Raw genomic sequence first — 19,890 nt, 5'->3', positions numbered from 1 at the left:
AACAAGACGGAGTGTGTTTGTGTGTATGTGTGAGTGTAAGTGTAATATATTATATGCATATGATACAGTGTTAATGAATACATGTATTACTAATAAATGTGGCGTTTTGTCTTATTCCCCCTGAAAAGATCCTGTGCAGTACTTTAAGTACAACAGTAGATGTTCGTAAAATGTCCCCTGTGGTCCACCAGTGCTTTCAGCACCATGGAAAAGTAGCCCTTTCTGTTAATGTACTGGCTGGCCTGGTGGTCCGGTGCCAGGACAGGGATGTGAGTTCCATCTATGGCCCCACAGCAGTTTGGGAATCCCATCGCTGCAAAGCCATCTATGATCACCTCCACGTTTCCCAGGGTCACTACCTTTGACAGCAGTACATCAACGATTGCCTTGGCTACTTGCATCACAACAACCCCCACGGTAGATTTGCCCACGCCAAAGTGGTTCGCGACTGACCGGTAGCTGTCTGGCATTGCAAGCTTCCAGAGGGCTATGGCCACTTGCTTCTGGGCAGTCAGGGCTGCTCGCATCCAGGTGTCATTGCGCTTCAGGGCAGGGGACAGCAACTCACAAAGTTCAAGGAAAGTTCCCTTACGCATGCGAAAGTTTCGCAGCCACTGGGATTCATCCCAGACCTGCAGCACTATGCGGTCCCACCAGTCCGTGCTTGTTTCCCGGGCCCAGAATCGCCGTTCCACAACATCCACATGACCCATTGCCACCGTGATGTCGTCGGCGCTGGGTCCCGTGCTTTCTGACAGGTCTGTGCTACTCTCAGACTTCAGGACCTCACCGCGGTGCCGTAGCCTCCTCGCCTGACTTATCTGCATCTGCCTCTGGGAAAGGTGGATGATAAGCTGCGAGGCATTGAGAACGGCCACAACTGCAGCGATGGTCGTTGCTCCACGCTTGCAGTGCTGTGGCGTCCGCGCTGTCACTGACTAGAAAAGTGCGCGAACTGATTTCCCGCCGGCGCTTTCAGGGAGGGAGGGCGGGAGTGATGGACGGATGACGACAGTTACCCAAAAGCACCCTCGACACATTTTTTTACCCAGAAGGCATTGGCGGCTCCACCCAGAATTCCAATGGGCAGCGGGGACTGCGGGAACTGTGGGATAGCTGCCCACAGTGCACCGCTTCCAATGTCGACGCTTTCCCCGTTAGTGTGGACTCACAAAGTCGAATTACTGTCCTTAGTGTGGACACACACGTTCGAATTTGCAATATTGATTCCAGAAATTCGATTTAAGTAAAATCGAACTACTCTCGTAGTGTAGACATACCCTTAGAGTTAGGAAGATTTTCCTTGCTTTTCCGCACAAAAATAACATATGACCAGACATCTAGCGAAGTATCAGAGACAATAAAGGGGAAGGAGTGTCGATCTGGTTAAGTAAAGAACACATCAAAGGTACTGAAGGAATTAGCTGAAGAAATCTTGGAGTCACTGGCAATAATATTTATGAACTCATGCATGAAAGGAAAGCTCCCAGAAGACAGGAGAAAAAGCTAATGTAGTGCTCATCTTTAAAAAGGGGGGAAAGGAGGAGCCAGGGAATTATAGACCAGTCAGCCTGACTTCAATACTTGGGAAGCTACTAGAGCAATGTATAAAACAGTCAATTTGCAAATACCTGGAGGATGAAGGGGTGATCACTAGCAGCCAGCCTGGATTTACCAAGAACAAATCATAGAATCATAGAATATCAGGGTTGGAAGGGACTTCAGGAGGTCATGTAGTCCAACCCCCTGCTCAAAGCAGGACCAATTCCCAACTAAATCATCCCAGCCAGGGCTTTGTCTAGCTGGGCCTTAAAAACCTCTAAGGAAGGAGATTCCACCACCTCCCTAGGGAACCCATTCCAGTGCTTCACCACCCTCCTAGTGAAATAGTGTTTCCTAATATCCAACCTAGACCTCCCCCACTGCAACTTGAGACCATTGCTCCTTGTTTTGTCATCAGGTACCACTGAGAACAGTCTAGATCCATCGTCTTTGGAACCCCCTTCAGGTAGTTGAAGGCTGCTATCAAATCCCCCCTCACTCTTCTCTTCTGCAGACTAAACAAGCTCAGTTCCCTCAGCCTCTCCTCATAAGTCATGTGCTCCAGCCCCCTAATCATTTTTATTGCCTTCTGCTGGACTCTGTCCAATTTGTCCACATCCCTTCTGTAGTGGGGGTCCCAAAATTGGATTCAATACTCCAGATGTGGCCTCACTAGTGCCGAATAGAGGGGAAGGATCACTTCCCTCACCTAAGCTAACCCATGGGAGATGCCCAGGAGAGGGGTGTGTGCTAAGCACTGTGGGAATTGAGCACCCAAGTCCAGGGTGGAGGGAGGCGCCTGTCTCTGCTTGGGGTTCTCAGCTGTGGTGACAAAGACTCTATAGCCTGGTGGTTACAGCACTCACACGGGCTGTGGGGGGCCCAGCATCCAGTCCTCCTGCTCCGCTGACTCTCCAATTATGATTCCAAAATGGAATAGCTTCAATAGGGGAGGCTGAGGCAGCCTTACATCAGAATATCCCACAGATCAGTGGTTAGGGCACTGTTCTAACAAGTAGCAGATCAAATCCTTTCTCCCGCTCAGGCAGAGGAGGGGCCTGAACCGGGGCCCTCCATATCCTCAGTGACTCTGTAACCCCTGGGCTAATAGTTATGAGAAAGGGTCTCACTCCCCCGCATTTGTCTTAGCACATGTTCGGGGCCCGATCCAGCAGGCAGCCAGAGGTGTAGGGAAGCCTGGGATGGGGCAACAGTGCTGTGCCCAGAGAGACAAACACAGGCACTGAGAGAACTTTCCTGCAAAAACTTTGGCAATGAGCAAGTTTAGGCTCCTACAGAGTCTATTGGCAGCTGAGCAAGGGTTTTGTGATTCCCAGTGAGGCCTGATCCTGACATTTAGGTGGCTAAACCACCAATGAAGCACCTAAGTCCCTTTGTGAATCTAGCCCGTAGAGTTTTAGAAGAGAGGTGTACAATTAAGTTACCTGGGCAATTTTTCATGTTGAAGAGTGGGAAGTGCATGACGATGGGAACGTCCTTTCCTTTGAAGATGTAGCAATCAGAGAGGTGACCTGGGTCCAGCTTTTCTAGATCTATCTTGGGAAATGGGATGTTATTTGTCTCACAATACTCGGCAGTTTTCTTGATGGTCTGGGAAGGAGGGAAACATGATTTTAAAATAAATACATTAAAATAATTACCATCTCCATTAATAAAATTTGATGCCATTAAAATGACCAGGTTGGGAAATTAAAAATATCCCTAAGCTAAGAAATACAAACATTCCAAGGAACTGACTAATAGAGGGCCTCCAATGGAAACCAGAAACAACTCTGTTGCCATATCTCTGTAGTCAGAATCTTTGTAAAACAATGAATATACTGGGACTGAAGTTTTCAAAACCTCCTAAGAGATGTGGATACCTATTAAAATTAATCCCTTAGGTGGCCTTGAAAATTTGAGACCAAGGTAATAAGCAGGAGTCAAATGCAGACATTCAGCTCCAAAAGCACCAGTGTTTGGTGTTTTTGTTTGTTTGTTTTCCCAAATTCACCTGCAGGAAACCTTGATTTCAATGAAAACAAAGTGTTATCGTAGCTGAGGCCACTAGAAGGAGACAATATCACCTATGGAGCATTAGCGATATGTGAGGCTGAGGTTAATGTGCTTGCAGAGTTATAACTGAGTTATTGGAATTTAGTTCACATTTCTGCTGGCTCCGTCTCCTCATGCTAGAGTGTTCTTGGTTCTGTAGGTACTACCAGTAATAAAAAAGTGGTAAAACCTAATGACTATCATTTAGGTCATTAGATAGGACTGTGATAGACACAGGGGCACACCTGTGGAGTAAAAGGTTGGCATTTTACACAGAGTAAAACTGAACTTTAAGGAATTTCATCTTCTTCCATGATATCAAAAGGGAAAGAGAGGTCACATTGATAGGCTCGTAGTCGGTCATACTCCCTTACCCCAAACCCAAGCGACCTGGCAGAGAATAAGGTAAATATTCCCAGTGGATCTTATACCACCATGTGTCTCAAATTATGATCCACAAAGAACTTTCAGGGAATCCAAATTACTGCTGCTAACATCAGTGCAACCTCATTGGGTCACGGGCTAAGTCCTGGAATTTGTGCCAGTGCTTGATCCTGATTGGGGGTTTGGCAGACGTCACAATAAATAACAGAAGTTACCTCGAAAGGATCCCCATCGCTGAAGTCAAAGGAGAGGATCAGTTTCACTTTCCTCTCTCGGCGCAGAACAAGGGGGTAGGCAGAATTTATGGCAATCCCGGCATCGATCAAGTTGATGTTTTTGTCCTTGGTGAAGACAGGAGATTTGGATTTGGATTTGGGGTCACCTGCGAAAATACATCCAAGTATTGTTTTAGGCTGTAATTTATCCAAGGGGTCACAATGAGGGAGGTGCCCAAATCCCCCTGACTTCCGTGTGCATTTTCAAAGGCTCCTAAACTGGCCGACAAACTCCTAGTGGGATTCCTAAGGCACCTAAGGAGGTTGGGCACTGTCAGGATAAGGACCCACAGCTAGCCTGCTTATGTGCTAGTTTAACTCCCTGGGAATCTAATGAGCACAGCTGGCCCTCATCTGAGCCCCCTGATTAGCCCAACTGCCTGATTGGCTGCAGGGATCTGCAGACCTGTTCTTATGAACAGTGGGAGGGCTCTGGCTGCTCAGAGAATTCACCCATGGCTTTGAGAGCTCCTGCTCCAGCTCCGTCCCCAGCCTTGCACCTGCCTTGCTCCAGGTAACAGCTCTGATCCCTGGCCTCTGGCTCTGGCTTTGACCAAACACAGCAACAATGTATTGACAACCATGTGTCTAAACAAAAGCCCCACATTCCCTTCAGTTGTATGTGAAATCCCTTTTATTTACTTGCCATGAACATTCAAAAAGGCAATTGGATCTGTTCAAAAAATGAAAAAAATCCCACCTGCCCCCAACCCCACAAAAAAGAGTTGAAATTTCAAAGTTGTTTTCATTCCACAGGGATGGAAGCTGATTCATTTCTCTTTTTCATGAAAAATGACAGAGATTTCAATCCAATAATTTCGCAGAATATTTTGACACATTTTTTTCCATGAAAAAGTTGATTTTAGAAAATGGCAATTTTCCACTTTAATAAAATGTCATTTGAGAAATGTTGACCAGCTCCAGAGAGTACCTTTTGCCTTAAAGAAAATTGTGGACTCCTTGCAATATCCTTCTAATAAACCCTTGTAAAGTATGTTTGCACACCAGCTCTCAAACAGCAGCGAGTGGAGAATGCAAAAAAATATATATATATTCAGAAAAGTTTGTTGGAACAAAAAGCAGAAATTCCATTTTTACTGCCATTTTCATTCTTTCTCTTGTGCACAAGAATGTTCATAGGGCTGTGATAATTGTCAGAGTCCTCAACACCCTGCTCTGTGATCCTGAGAAAGTCACTTCTCATTTTTGCACATCATTGTCCATCTGTTCAATGGGCATAATAAAAGGTCTCTGCCTTGCAGGAAATTCACAGCTGTAACTGGGGACTCAAGAAATATGGCAATGGGGGGGCCAATAAGTATGTAGGTTACTAGATACAGTATTTGTGATCATTTTCATGACACTATCTTCAAAGCTCTTTGTGGGCTATAGCAGTAGTTTTCAAACTTTTTTTCTGGGGACCCAGTTGAAGAAAATTGTCGATGCCCACGACCCAACAGAGCTGGGGCAGAGGGGTTTGGGGTGTGGGAGGGGCTCAGGGCTGGGGCAGAGGGTTGGGGTGTGGTGGTGAGGGCTGCGGGGTGGGGTCGGGAATGAGGGGTTCAGGGTGTGGAGGGGGCTCTGGGCTGGGGCAGGGGGTGGGGTGCAGGAGGGGGTCAGGCCTTGGGCTGGGGGTGCAGGCTCTGGGGAGGCAGGGATGAGGGGTTTGGGGTGCAGGAAGAGGCTCCAGGTTGGGGGGGTTCAGGGCTGGGGCCCAGGATTGGGGAGCAGGGTTGGGGCATGGACTTACCTCCAGTGGCTCCCGGTGAGTGGTGCAGAAGGGGTGCAGAGGTAGGCTTCCCGCCTGTCCTGACACCATGGACCACGCTGTGCCCTGGAAGCAGCCAGCCGCGGGTCCCGCTCTAGGCGGAGGCACGCAAGCAGTTTGGCGGGACTCTCACCTGCAGACACTATCCCCCAGCTCCCATTGGCTGGGAACCATCCAATAGGAGTGTGGAGGCAGTGCTTGGGGCGGTGGCAGAGCGTGGAGCCCCATGGCCCCCCTGCCTAGAAGCTGGACCCACTGCTGGTTGCTTCCAGGGCACAGCACGGTGTCGGAACAGGTAGGCACTAGCCTGCCTTAGCTGGGCAGCACCGCCGACGGGATTTTAATGGCCTGGTTGGCGGTGCTGACCAGAGGAAGGCAACCCAATGCCTGACATGCCGTGACCCAGTACTGGGTTGCAACCCAGAGTCTGAAAACAAACTGGGCTATAATATAGCAATCCCTTCCCACCCCTCACCCTCTGCTGCCCCTAGTGCCTTTTGCTTACATGTGTACAGAAAGTTATTGGTTGTCCCCCAGATCCGGTCATGGATAAAGCTCCAGATTTTCCATAATAATTTACATATACTCCATGTATTTCCTATTAGGCAAGAAAAATCAGAATAAAAATTGAATCAGAAAATAAGTTAAAACAAATTGCTAGAGGAATTCTGTAGACATGTTCTTCCTTTTTTCCTCTTGGTTGCCAGTAGGTGTAAGCGGGGGCCAAGATGGATATTTGTTGATCCAAAGGCACTCAGGTAGTGTAGTGCCTGTTGTACAGTAATTGCAATAAACACAGAGGTGATTCTTCCTCTGGGCTGCTGGACTCAGAAGAACAGGGTGTGCCTGTCTGGTTTTCTGGCTCCCAGACTGACTGACAGGCACTGTGCTGCCAGAATATCATGATGCAGGGACTCCTACATGTGAGGTCATTAGGAGTGGGTGCAGCCCCACTGACAATGGATGTTTCTTTGCATTTACACAGGCATACCTGAGGAGCAGCTTTGGTATGACAGGTCATGGAATGGGGATGGGGTGTGAGGAGAGAGCATCACTTGTATGTGGAGCAAGGTGGGTAGGGAGTGAATGGGCAAGGGTGGAGAGTGGCTGGAAGGTTAGCTGTGCTGAGCCACTGTGCAGGGAAGAAAACAGTGCTAGACAGAGAGCAAGTGTCCAGTACTTCTGCCTGCTGTTGAGGGAAAGGATAGGGACCATATTTTGGCTCACTGAGTTAAAATCCTGCCCCTGGTCTCTTCCTGGGGCAGCAATAAGGAGCCCTATCCTTTGCAGCGGGCACGTGACAAAAGCTGCCCAGACAAATCCCACGTAGAAATGGTGGGAAACATTTAAAAAAAAATTTCCCCATGAATTTGCCTATTTGTTGAGATGGGAACATTCCGTGGAGGCGATTCGATCCTGATAGTAGCACCCGAAACCAGCCTGATTCCTGCCAGCTGGCCTGCCTGGCTTATCAGCAGATGGCCTCAGAATCAAGGACCCCAGGGTTTCCAAGCAGCTGAGGGGCAGCCCCATCACATGGACTGCCTGGGATCAGAGGGAACCCACAGCTCCAGGGACTTTTTCACAGAAAAATTTCAAATGTTGGGATTTGGTTCTGAATCAGAATGAAACCAAATTTTGAAATATCGAACCCACCCCGTGAAACAGAATCACCTCTCTGCCCAGCTCCAGCCCCATCGGGGGAAGTGTGGTAGGTCAGAATGAAAGAAGAAAGGGCAATGGAATGACTCACTGTCTGTGTCCAACTAGCACAGGGGTAGGCAACCTATGGCACGCGTGCCAAAGGCGGCACATGAGCTGATTTTCAGTGGCACTCACATTGCCCGGGTCCTGGCCACAGGTCCGGGGGGTTCTGCATTTTAATTTAATTTTAAATGAAGCTTCTTAAACATTTTAAAAACCTTATTTACTTTACATACAACAATGGTTTAGTTATATATTATAGACTTATAGAAAGAGATCTTCTAAAAACACTAAGGTTTGCATGCAAAACGTTAAATTAGAGTGAATAAATGAAGACTCGGCACACCACTTCTGAAAGGTTGCGGATCCCTGAATTAGCAACTGAACTATGGATCTAATGGGGCAACTCATGGGCTTAAAGTTAAGCATGTGCTTGGCTGGATCAGGGCCTATGTAAGGAAAGAACGACCAAGTGGGATGAACTGATGGAAAATATTCAGTGAGATCTCTTTTAGAAATAATTCGTTCACCTTGGCTGCATTGCCATACCTAGCACAGTTGACGTTGTCCTTCTTACTATGTTCGTAAAAAAATAAACAAAAATAACATTGCACTGTCAACAATTCTATTGATCTTTAATAAAAAGTTAGTCATCAAATTTACTTTCTCAGGAAGTAGGATTAATCTTTGTTTACTCAAAGAAGCCCTAGGCTGCTAGATACTTACCTGCCACACTCCTTAAATATTTTATTAGTTACAGATAAGTTCTATATGGCCTTGTGTTCTCTTAAATTGCAGAAAAGTCACGCCGAGCCAGATTTAAAGAAAAATATTTAAGCACCTAGTGGGTTTTTGAAATGAGTGGGAGTTAGGTGCCTAGACGCTTTTGAAAATCCCACTCCAGGCTTAGACACCTTTAAAAATATGGCCTTGAAGCTGACAAGCACTCTTATTTACATTCTCTATTTCTTCTGTAGAATTCCTTATATCTTAACTATTATTAGGCTTGCAAAAAATAGGTTTTTAGAAGGAAATGTCAGTTTCACAGGACACACACGCACACACATTGACAAAAAATATCCATTGATGATGATAGAAATTTACAGAGAGGCAAAGCAAGACAAATTCTGCTTGAGAACTTCTTACAGTTTGATTTAATTATATTTACTTTATATATTTTGACATGTGATGTTTACAATTTGTGTTTTAATGGTTATACAGCTTGAATTTTTAATGTTTTCAATTTCAGTGCCTACTCTCATTAAATAATTATTGTCTGATCCCTCCATCAAATTCCCACAACCGTGAAAATGTAAATTGATAAAAATAGAAAAAATGTTTACAAGTAAACATTGATATTAGCTGTCAAATTTACAAAACAATAAAAATTGAATTCTGCTAAACCTATTATTTTGGTTAGCAAAATGTATCAGATTGGAATCCTGGAATCTGTAATTTAACCAAAGCAACCAGAATTGCCAGCTACCATCAAGAATATATTATGGGTAATCGAAAATGTCAATCTACATAGTTTTAATTAACCAAATGATATTAAGGGAGTTAGGAGATACATCCCCATGGACTTTCAATGGGATTTTGGTGGCATGAGTGCCTTACATGAGAATATATGAAGGGCCAGACTGGGTCAGACCAATGGTCTGTCTGACCCAGTGTCCTGTCTTCTAACTGTGGCCAATGCCAGGTGCTTCTGAGGGAATGAACAGAACAAGGCAATCATCAAGTGATCCATCCCTTGTCCTCCAGGCCCAGCTTTTAGCAGTCAGAGGTTTTGGGACACCAGAGCATTGGGTTGAATCCCTGACCATCTTGGCTAATAGCCATTCGTGGATCTCCATGAACAGACCTAATTCTTTTTTTAACCCAATTACACTTTTGGCCTGCACAACATCCCTTGGCAATGAGTTCCACAGGTTGACCATGTGTTGCGTGAAGAAGAACTTCCTTGTATTTTTTTTCAAATTGCTCCCTATTAATTTTATTGGGTGACCCCTGGTTGTTCTGCTATGTGAATGGATAAATAACACTTCCTTATTCACTTTCTCCACAACATTCATGATTTATAGACCACCACATCTCCCCTCAGTCATCTCTTTTCCAAGCTGTACAGTCCAATCTTTTAAATCTCTTTTCATATAGATGTTGTTCCATACCCCTTATCATTTTTTGTTGTCCTTCTCTGTACTTTTTCCAACTCTAATATAACATTTCTGAGATGATATGACCAAAGCTGAATACATTATTCAAGGTATGGGCATACCATGGATTTATACTGTGGTATTCTGATATTTACAGTCATATTATCTATCCCTTTTGTGATGTTTCCTTACATTCTGTTAGCTTTTTTGACTGCCACTGCACATTGAACAGATGTGTTCAGAGAACTATCCATGACAACTCCAAGACCTCTTTCTTGAATGGTAACAGCTAATTCAGACACATAGAATTATAGAAGATTAGGGTTGGAAGAGACCTCAGGAGGTCACCTAGTCCAATCCCCTGCTCAAAGCAGGACCAACACCAACTAAATCATCCCAGCCAGGGCTTTGTCAAGCCAGGCCTTAAAAACCTCTAAGGATGGCGATTCCACTACCTCCCTAGGTAACACATTCCAGTGCTTCACCACCCTCCTAATGAAATAGTGTTTCCTAATATCCAACCTACACCTCCCCCACTGCAACTTGAGACCATTGCTTCTTGTTCTGTCATCTGCCATCACTGAGACACAATCATTTTGTATATAGAGAACTGGGATTACGTTTTCCAATGTGCATTACTTTGTATGTATCAACACTTAATTTCATTTGTCATTGTGTTGCCCAGTCATTCAGTTTAGTGAGATCCCTTTGTAATTCTTTGCAGTCTGCTTTGAACTTAACTATCCTGAGTAGTAATCTTGTATCATCTGCAACCTTTGCCATCTCATTTTCACCCCTTTTTCCAGATCATTTATGAATATGTTGAACAGTACTGGTCCCGGTACAGATCCTTGGGGGACCCTGCTATTTACCCGTGAAAAATGACCATTTATTCCTACTTTTTGTTTCTTTTGTTTCTTGTCTTGTAACCAGTTTAGGGTCACCATATTTCAACAATCAAAAAAGAGGACACGGGGTGCTGCCCTAGCCCCACCCCAGCCCTGCCCCCTCCCACTTCCCGCCCTCCTCAGAATTCCCCTACCCCCTACCTGTCCCCTGACTGCCCTCTCCTGAGACCCCCCCCAACCCTAACTGCCTCCAGGACCCCACCCCCTATCTAAGTCTCCCTGCTCCCTGTCCCCTGACTGCCCCAACCGCTCTCTACACCCCCTTCTCCTGACAGCCCCCCCAGAACCCCTGACCAGTCTAACCCCCCCGTTCCCTGTCCCTTGCCTGCCCCAACCACTCTCTTCACCCCCTTCTCCTGACAGACCCCCCAGAACCCCCGACCAATCTAACTCCCCCGTTCCCTGTCCCTTGCCTGCCCCCCCCAGGCCGAGAGAGAGCTGCGAGCGCCACGTGCAGCCAAACACTGTGGCGCTGCTCTGCGGGGGAGGAGGGAGCAGGGGAGGGGGAGGGACTCTGGCTGCTAGAGGCCCCAGTGGCTGCGAGCAGCTTTCAATCAGGCCCAGCCGTCCAATCAGCTGCGCCGCACTCTGCATGAGGGGAAGGGAGAAATCCCGGACATTTCTATTTTATTAGAAATCCCCCCCGGACGGCCATTTAACGCTGAAAAAGCTGGACATGTCCAGGGAAACCCGGACGGATGGTAACCCTAAACCAGTTACTCATCCATCAGAGGGCATTCCCTATTAGAACCATGACTGCTTACTTTGCTAAAAGTCTTTGGTGAGGGGCCTTCTCAAAGGCTTTCTGAAAGTCAATGGGATTGGTGCTCCTAAATCACTTCAGCCCTTTGGAAAAATCCCACTGTAAAAAAGTTAGGCTCAGATGTCTAAAGGGCTTTTAGCACTGCTCTGCTCAGGGTAGCAAGGCAGTGAGACTTAGGGTCCTAAGGAAAGGATTCACTAAAATATGAGGCCTTTTTACTCCCATTGAAATCAATGGGAGTTAGGCCCCTTACTTTAAAAATCGGGCCCTAAGTCACTTTTGGAACTGGAACTTAGCCATCTAAATCATATGGCAGGTTGTCAAAGGCACTGAGGTGCCCAAAGGTGCAGATAGCGTGTGATATTTTCAAACGTGCCCAAGTGAGTTAGCTCTGAAAATATGGGCTTTTTAGGCCTCTTTTTCTGGAACTGGGGGGTGGGTGGTCAAGCCTAATGGTCAGAGCTGGAGACAGGAACCAGAAATCGGAGCCAAAGAAGGGCAGGAGCAGGTCAGGAACAAGGCCGGAGCAATCGCAGCTGCAGGCCTGAGCATTGAGCAGCCACTAGCTACACACTACTGCTGGCAACACCACACAGCCAATGAAGTGATCTGGCCAATTTGGGACTTTGAGTGCAGTTCGCTAGCTAATCCCAGGCCCAGCTGCAGGGCCACAGTTCTGACACCTTTGGGAATCTCAGCCTTAACCAATAAAATACGTCTATATGTAGTATCTACCCATATGCTCTCATATTCATTCCTCGGTATCTAATCTCTATTACTTGATTTAATGATTGAAGGCATGCGGAGGCAATGCTCTGCGTATCTTGTAGCCTCAGATCTCTCGCCCTTGTCCATCTGGATATGTCACTGTCATTCAGCTATCTCCTCCCTGTGATGGGGAGAGAGAGGAGCGGGACACCCAGCTCTCATCTCATCTGACCTGGCCAGAGCACTCAATTACCTCTCCCAGTCTTTGGGGAAGATTAGGACAGTGGTTTTCAAACTGTGGGTTGCGACCCAGTACTGGATCACGGCATTTAAGGCACTGGGTCGCTCTGGTCAGCACCGCTGACCGGGACATTAAAATCCCGTCGGCGGTGCTGCCCAGCTAAGGCAGGCTAGTGCCTACCTGTTCTGAGACCGCGCTGCGCCCTGGAAGCAGCCAGCAGCAGGTCCGGCTTCTAGGCGGGGGGCCACAGGGCTCTGCGTGCTGCCCCCACCCCAAGCACCGCCTCCGCTCTCCCACTGGCTGGTTCCCAACCAATGGGAGGTGGGGGGTGGTGCCTGAGAGCGAGAGTTGTGCGAAGCCACTTGCGCATCTCCACCTAGAGCGGGACCCACTGCTGGCCACTTCTGGGCCACAGCGCAGTCCGCAGTGTCAGGGCAGGCAGGAAGCCTGCCTCTGCACCCATGCTGCGCTGCTGACCGGAAGCTGCCAGAGGTAAGTCTGTGCCCCAACCCCACGCCCCAATCCCCTGCCCTGGCCCTGAGCCACCCCAAGCCCCTCATCCCCGACCCCACCCCAGAGCCTGCACTCCCAGCCCAGAGCCCTGACCCCTTCCGGCACCCCAACCCCCGCCCAGCCCTGACCCCCCCAACCCAGAACCACTTCCTGTGCTAGGGTTACCGTATTTAAAAAATAAAAAAAAAGGACACTCCATGGGCCCTGGCCCCGCCCCTTTCCCACCCCTGCCCCGCCCCAACTCCGCCCCTTCCCTGCCCAACTCCGCCCATTTCCCGCCCCTTCCCCAAAGTCCCTGCCCTAACTTCCCCTCCTTCCTCCCAGCCACGCAAAAAGGGCTGCCTGAGCGCTACCAGCTTCACGGTTTGCCGGGCAGCCTCCAGACCCTGCGCCCCCGGCCGGCGCTTCCCCAGCGCAGCTGGAGCCCGGGAGGGGAAGCGCCCATTCGGGGGCGCAGCGTCTGGATGCTGCCCAGCAAACCGTGAAGCCGATGGCGCTCGGGCTTCAGGCAGCCCCCTTGCCTCCGGATCCTGCGCCCCCAGCCGGGCACTTCCCCTCCCGGGCTCCGGCAGCTGCTGTGCTCCCTGAACTCCTGGGCTCTGTAAGCGCCGAGCTGCCCGAGTGTTACCGGCTTCGGGCAGCCCCCATGCCTCTGGACCCTGCGTCCCCGGAGCCCGGGAGGGGAAGTGCCCAGCTGGCAGCTCAGGGTCCGGAGGCAAGGGGGCTGCCCAAAGCCGGTAGCGCTCGGGCAGCTCGGCTTTAAACAGTGCAGAAGAGTCAGGGGAGGAGCAGAGCAGCCGCGGGAGGGGAAGTGCCCGGCCGGTATTTTTCCCAGACATGTTCGGCTTTTTGGCAATTCCCCCCAGACGGGGTTTGATTACCAAAAAGCCGGACATGTCCGGGAAAAACCGAACGTATGGTAACCCTATCCTGCGCCCCAAACCCCTCATCCCCAGCCCCACCCCAGAGCCCGCACCCCCAGCCCAGAGCCCTGACCCCCTCCCACACTCCAACCCCCTGCCCATACTCTGAGCTCCCTCCCACACCCTGAACTCCTCATTCCCAGCCCCACCCCACAGCCTTCATTGCCGCACCCCAACCCTCTGTCCCATCCCTGAGCCCCTCCCACACCTCAAACCCCTATCCCCAGCTCCATTGGGTCACAGGCATCATCAATTTTCTTCATTTGCATCACCAGAAAAAAGGTTTGAAAACCACTGGATTAGGACATGGACATGAATTAATGGAGATGCAGGGCCAGATACTCAGCTGATGTAATTTGGAAGAACTCCACTCAAGCCCTCAGAGCTACTCCAATGTATATCTGTGAAAATTTGGCCCTCAGCTTGGCTAAGACTGATACAATGTTGTCTGGCTGGGAGAAGCCACTCCAAAAATACAGCCGAGATTCTTCAGGTCTCTTTGACTCTGGGTGTGTGTGTCTGGCCATTGTGGCTCTATTTACCCTTTCCCACAATTAAAAAAAACAGGGTTCACCCAATGAAATGAGTAAGCACCAGGTTTAATACAAACAAAATCAAATATTTTTGCGTACAATTCACAATTAACCTGTGGAACTCATTGCCATGGGATGTTGTGATGGCCAAAAGTACAATGGGCTAAAAAAAGAACTAGATAAGTTCATGGAGGATAGGTCAAATGGCTATTAGCTAAGATGATCAGGGATGTAACCCCATGCTTGGGGCAGTCATAAATTTCTGTCTGCCAGAAGCCAGGAAGGGAAATCAGGGGTGGATCTCTCCAAAATTGCCCTGTTTTTTACATTCCTCCTGGAACTCTGGTACTGCCCACTGTTGGAGACAGATTAGTGGACTAGATGAACCATTGGTCTAACCCATTAGGGCAGTTCTTATATTCTTATTTTAACTCTAAGGACCTAGGGGAAGATTTTTGAAAGTATTTAGGCACCTAAAGATGCAGATAGGTGCCTAATGGGATTTTCAAAAGTGCATAGGTAAAGCCTAACTGCTATAGAATATAATGTGGTTTGGGCACTTAACTTGCTAAGACATATTTGAAAATGTCACTGGGTGCCAATCTGCAGCCTTAGATACCTAAATACCTTTGACATTTTTCTCCCCAAGACAGTGAGCTGGGGAGGCAGTGTGGTCTAATGGATAGCACACTAACATGGGACTCAAGAGCCCTGGGTTCTGAAACCAGCTCAAGCGCTAAGCTTCTCACTTCACAGTCCTGTACTTCTCCTACTGCACAACAGTGAGAATGAGAATGACTCCTTTGTAATGTGCTTTGAGCTCTTCTCATGAAAAATGCTAGGTATTGTTGTTATTAACAATAGCTAGGATTGGCAGAATTTTATTTTTATTTTTTATAATCTCAATGGATAATATAGATGTTTTATCCAAGCCTTTTTAAAGGTTTTTATCAATTTAAATTTTCACTGCTGCAGAAATTATAGGGAGAGAGACTATTATCTAATGGCAACAGATGAGAAGAGTCAGGAAGTTAAGGTTTTATAAACCATTAAAATGCAAATGTAAACATGCTAACATTCTAAATATACAAACTAAATATCCTCAAATCAACACATCTCCCCTGTTTTTGCTATTCATTTGTTACTCCATTTGTTGTATCAAGCCTAAATCAAAACCTAATCATTGGATCTTGACTCTAATAAGTTCTCAAGCAGCATTTTTCTTACTTTGCCTATCTGTACATTTTTATTATTATCGATGGAAATATTTTTTCAGTGGGTTGTGTGTGTATTGTGAAATTGACATTTACCAATAAATATCTAATCCTTCCAAGACTAGCAATAGCCTTGCGGCTACCTGGTCTTCTCAAACCAGCTCTCTGCATCTCTTTTTCCTACTACACCAGGATAAGTGGTTATGATCCACTCTTTTGGATGTCCACATTGCCAGTCTAGACCTTGCTATTGGGTTTATATAGTAAATCTCCCGAGAACTTGAAATGGAGGCAGACTTCAGCAACCTCTTCAATACGCTGGAAATCCTGATTTCAGCACATTGCATCAGGGCTCTGGGATCTGCATTGACTGCCTTGGGATTTCTAGGGTAGAATTTCAGACATTGGTTTGGATTTCTAACCACCGAAGTGCCCTAAGATGTAACTGAGAAAGCACCGCTCTTTGACATACCAACAAAGTTGTGTTCTTTGGAGGAACTTGAGATGTAGTTTCTCAGTGTAAAAAGGGAGATGTTTGGAAAGATTCATTTAATCATATTTTTTAAGGCCAGAAACTGTTATGTGTAGTCTGACTTACTGCATAACACAGGGCAGTGAATTTCACACAGTAGCTCCTGCTTTTGTCCCATAACTTCTGATTGAACTAGAGAAGATCTTGACAAAAGTGACTTCTTCTCTATATTTTAAAACTCTATTTGATGGAGACTCCACCACATGCCTACGTACATTTTCCAGTGGTTAACTGCCCCTCTGTTTAAATTTCACCCCATACCTCTAACCGGAATTTGCCTAGCTTCAGCTTCCAGCCATTGGAACTGTTTCTGCTGTTATCTGCTAGGGCGAAGAGCCATTTGCTCTGAGAAATCTCCTCCCAAGTGAGTGCTTATGCACTGTGGTCAAGTCACCTCTTGCCTTCTCTTTGTTAAACTAAACTTTTTGAACTTCCTTAGTCTCTCATTAAGAGCCTGATTTTTCTCAGATCTCAGGTTCTTTTCTGAACCCTTTTGAAGTTTTCAGCGTCCTTTAGAAGGGTCTCTGATGTTTAGCACCCAACTGTGCATTAGCTCTACTATTGTGGAACCGTCTCCAGAGCTCATCACTGCAAAGCAGTTAGTGGTGGCATGCTGTATGGGTCACTACATATTATTCTATATTTGGAAAGATTGTCAGGGGTGTCCAGAACTCTTTTGATTCTTACAGAAACAAAAATAAATCAATGACAAATAAATACATTTAAAAAACTTTTCAGAGAAGAAGCAAAATTTTTTACTTGCCTTCAATTTCTAGTGAGCATGGACCATAAGTCTTTCCTCCAAATTCCATTTCAAAAATCCTGTCAAGTGCATCACAGTCTGCCATTCTTTCTTCCAAGATCTTTGAACCCCAGGTCTCACTCATTTCACAGCACTTCTGGTAGGAATCCTTGCTGTTCTCACCTGCTTAATGACAGGTGAAATGAGGTTAGTTTTGTGGCAGGCCATGGAAGGGTCATTAGAAGTGTTTGGGGGTATGGGGATGTTCCAAGGGGGACTAAGGCAGTTCCAGTACCCAGCTCACATTGAAAGGCAATAGGATTTGGGGTCCTAAATCCCTTAAGGCCTTTTGAAACCCTCAGCCTGTGTGTATTGGAACAGCCCTGGGGATTTGTAAAAATATTGGCAAATACACAGATGTTTCCATGGAAACAAGCATGCAGCAATTCTTTCACCTGGTAGCTGGGATTTCCTTAGATAAACCTAGTCCCGCTGGTCCACTTGCCTTTCAGGACTTCCTTCAGCTTCTTGAAGACTCCCTCACAGTCTTCCCCAGCTGAGGCATGAACCTGAAGCTCCAGGAGGAGGAGGATACCCTGACAAGTTGCGCAAGTGCAACTGATACCTGGGAGGAAAGAGAATATAATGTAGCCAGAAGGCAGCTGTTTGTCCTGTGAGTCCTGAGTGTGGAGAGAGGGAAGAGTCATGTTCCTGGTGCCCAAAGTTTCTTGGGAGCAGGGATGCACCAACCAGTGTAGGGTCAGACACCTGGCTGCTGAATCTCTTTGTACCTGGTGTCCTAGAACATAAGGCCCCAATTCAGCAGAAGAAGGAGTGCAGTGGTTAGAACTCACCTTCCAATGACACCTGGCTTGCAGTGTGAGCTACCTGGGGCTGACCAGGGCAGCTCAAAATATCTATCTATATTTAGATAGATAGATAGATAGATAGATAGATAGATAGATGATATCATCTATCTATCTATCTATTATGAAAAATTGCTGTTCAACCAAATTGGCATTTTGATTAAAAAAGAATGGGTTCTTAGGCAAAAAAACGGCAATACCAATTCTACTAATAGTTTCCAAGGTCAGATGGGACCATTGTGGTCATCTAGTCTGACCTCTTGTGTAACACAGTAAACTGTATTCAATTTTGTTTTACGTAAATGTTTCTGAATTTTGAAAATGAGCAATTTCCCACCTAGAACATTGTACCAAAAACTGAAATGTTTTAACATACCCAGTTTTTTAAAATAGAAAAAAATCAGACTCAGTTTTGTTTAATATCTTAACACACCTGCCCCCAATTACATTCCTGATATGAAAGCATTTTGAGCCCTGTATAGATAAATGCACAGGCCAGGTAGAGGTGCATTCATTGGATCCCCATACTATCGATGTGAGATCAGATTTTCAAAGAAGCCTGAAGGATTTAGGAGCCCAACATATACTGGAATTTAATGGAATTCCAATATTCCATTAGGCTCCTTTAAAAATCCCACTAGGGACACTGACATTATTAATCAGCACCTTGAAGGACTGGGGCTTTTCAAGAAAACCTCAGGGAGGTAGGAATTTGACTTCCATTGGATTAAAAATTCTTTTGAAAATCCTGTCATTAAAGAATAGACTGTTGTCTGGTTTAGCAGGCCAATGCTCAAACCACAGATAAAAATGCCAGTGTTTACTATGCAGACAAGAAAACGTACAGTTGCTGTTCAGGTGTTTGAAAGTTAAGTGTTACTTACAATTTTTGAACAAGGCATTGTAAGTTGTTAGTTCTCCTTTATTGAGGTAGGTAGCAGAGCAGTACCATGAGAGGAGTAGAACAGGAAGAAGGCAGAATTGAGACCTTTCAAAGTTTTGGCCCAAGTGAGGGGGAATGGGGGCGTCATTTGAGCTCCCCTCCTCAGGTGCCAAAATGTTGTGGGCCGGTCCTGTCAGCCCTGCAGGAGGTAGGGTGACCAGATTTCCTGATAAAATCAGGACCGTCCCGATATTTAGGTGTTTGTCCCGATATTTCACTCCGCCAGCAGCACTCGGCTTTTTTTTTTTTTTTTGCTCTGCCGGCAGACCCCCCATGTGTCCCGATATTTTCTTCCTCTCATCTGGTCATCCTAGCAGGAAGAGGCGAGCTCTTGCTTGAGGCTTCACCCTAGGGCCGGCTCCAGGGTTTTGGCCGCCCCAAGCAGCCAAAAAAAAAAAAAAAAAAAGCCGCAATCGCGATCTGCGGCGGCAATTCGGCAGAAGGTCCTTCGCTCCCAGCGGGACTGAGGGACCGTCCACCGAATTGCCGCCGAATAGCTGGACATGCTGCCCCTCTCCTGAGCAGCCGCCCCAAGCACCTGCTTGCCAAGCTGGTGCCTGGAGCCGGCCCTGCTTCATCCCTTCAAGAGGCAGAGAGGCAGTTCTCAGAGCTTCAGCCCTGCAGGAGGAGGGGCACTGCTGCTTGGGGCTTTAGCCCCTCAGGTGGAGGCAAGCTGGTTCTGGGGGCTTCAGCCCTGCGCTGGCTTCAGCTGCACATGCTTATTATAACAGGAAATTGCATCACTGTACTACTGTGCAGACCTCTTGTGCTGTGATCTATCTGCATGCTGCACACTGCAGGCTGTGTTTACTGTCCCTAAGTCTCATTTGAATAGTTTTAGATTTAAGTGTTAACCCTATGTTAATTTCATGGATGACAATCACATCTTCAAACTATAAGAAACGCAAATATGAAGCAGAAAACCGAGGTTTTCAGCCAGAAGGGGAAGAAGATTTTGCATTCACTAGTAAAGGTGGCAAACCCCTGTGCCTAATTTGCAATGCATCGCTCTCTCACTACAAATTGAGCAACTTGAAACGTCACCACAAAACAACTCACAATAACTTGTCATCTAAGTACCCTCCTGGATCAGAATTAAAATTACACCTCAGCAGTCAAC

The 19,890-nt window shown here is 46.8% G+C and overlaps 2 protein-coding genes across 2 annotated transcripts in view; one reads left to right on the top strand and one right to left on the bottom strand.

Annotated features, from left to right (window-relative positions):
- The window catches only part of LOC101951859 (zinc finger protein 501-like), a 425,990-nt gene that overhangs the window by 196,736 nt on the left and 209,364 nt on the right, over positions 1–19,890 (top strand). The window lies entirely within an intron of this gene.
- LOC135976034 (cytosolic phospholipase A2 gamma-like) overlaps positions 1–19,890 on the bottom strand; it is a 48,917-nt gene that overhangs the window by 9,501 nt on the left and 19,526 nt on the right. Inside the window, exons 9-11 of the mRNA XM_065570383.1 lie at positions 17,467–17,586; positions 4,197–4,441; positions 2,988–3,153 (exon numbers count right to left, since the gene is read on the bottom strand). Of these exons, the coding sequence (XP_065426455.1) occupies positions 2,988–3,153; positions 4,197–4,441; positions 17,467–17,586 (531 nt within the window). The remainder of the gene's footprint in view (positions 1–2,987; positions 3,154–4,196; positions 4,442–17,466; positions 17,587–19,890) is intronic.

The sequence above is a fragment of the Chrysemys picta genome, chromosome 16 (assembly GCF_011386835.1).
Source record: "Chrysemys picta bellii isolate R12L10 chromosome 16, ASM1138683v2, whole genome shotgun sequence".
Classification (NCBI taxonomy): domain Eukaryota; kingdom Metazoa; phylum Chordata; order Testudines; family Emydidae; genus Chrysemys; species Chrysemys picta.
Note: the sequence above shows the minus strand (reverse complement) of the source record. Positions and strands in the feature narration are given on the sequence as shown.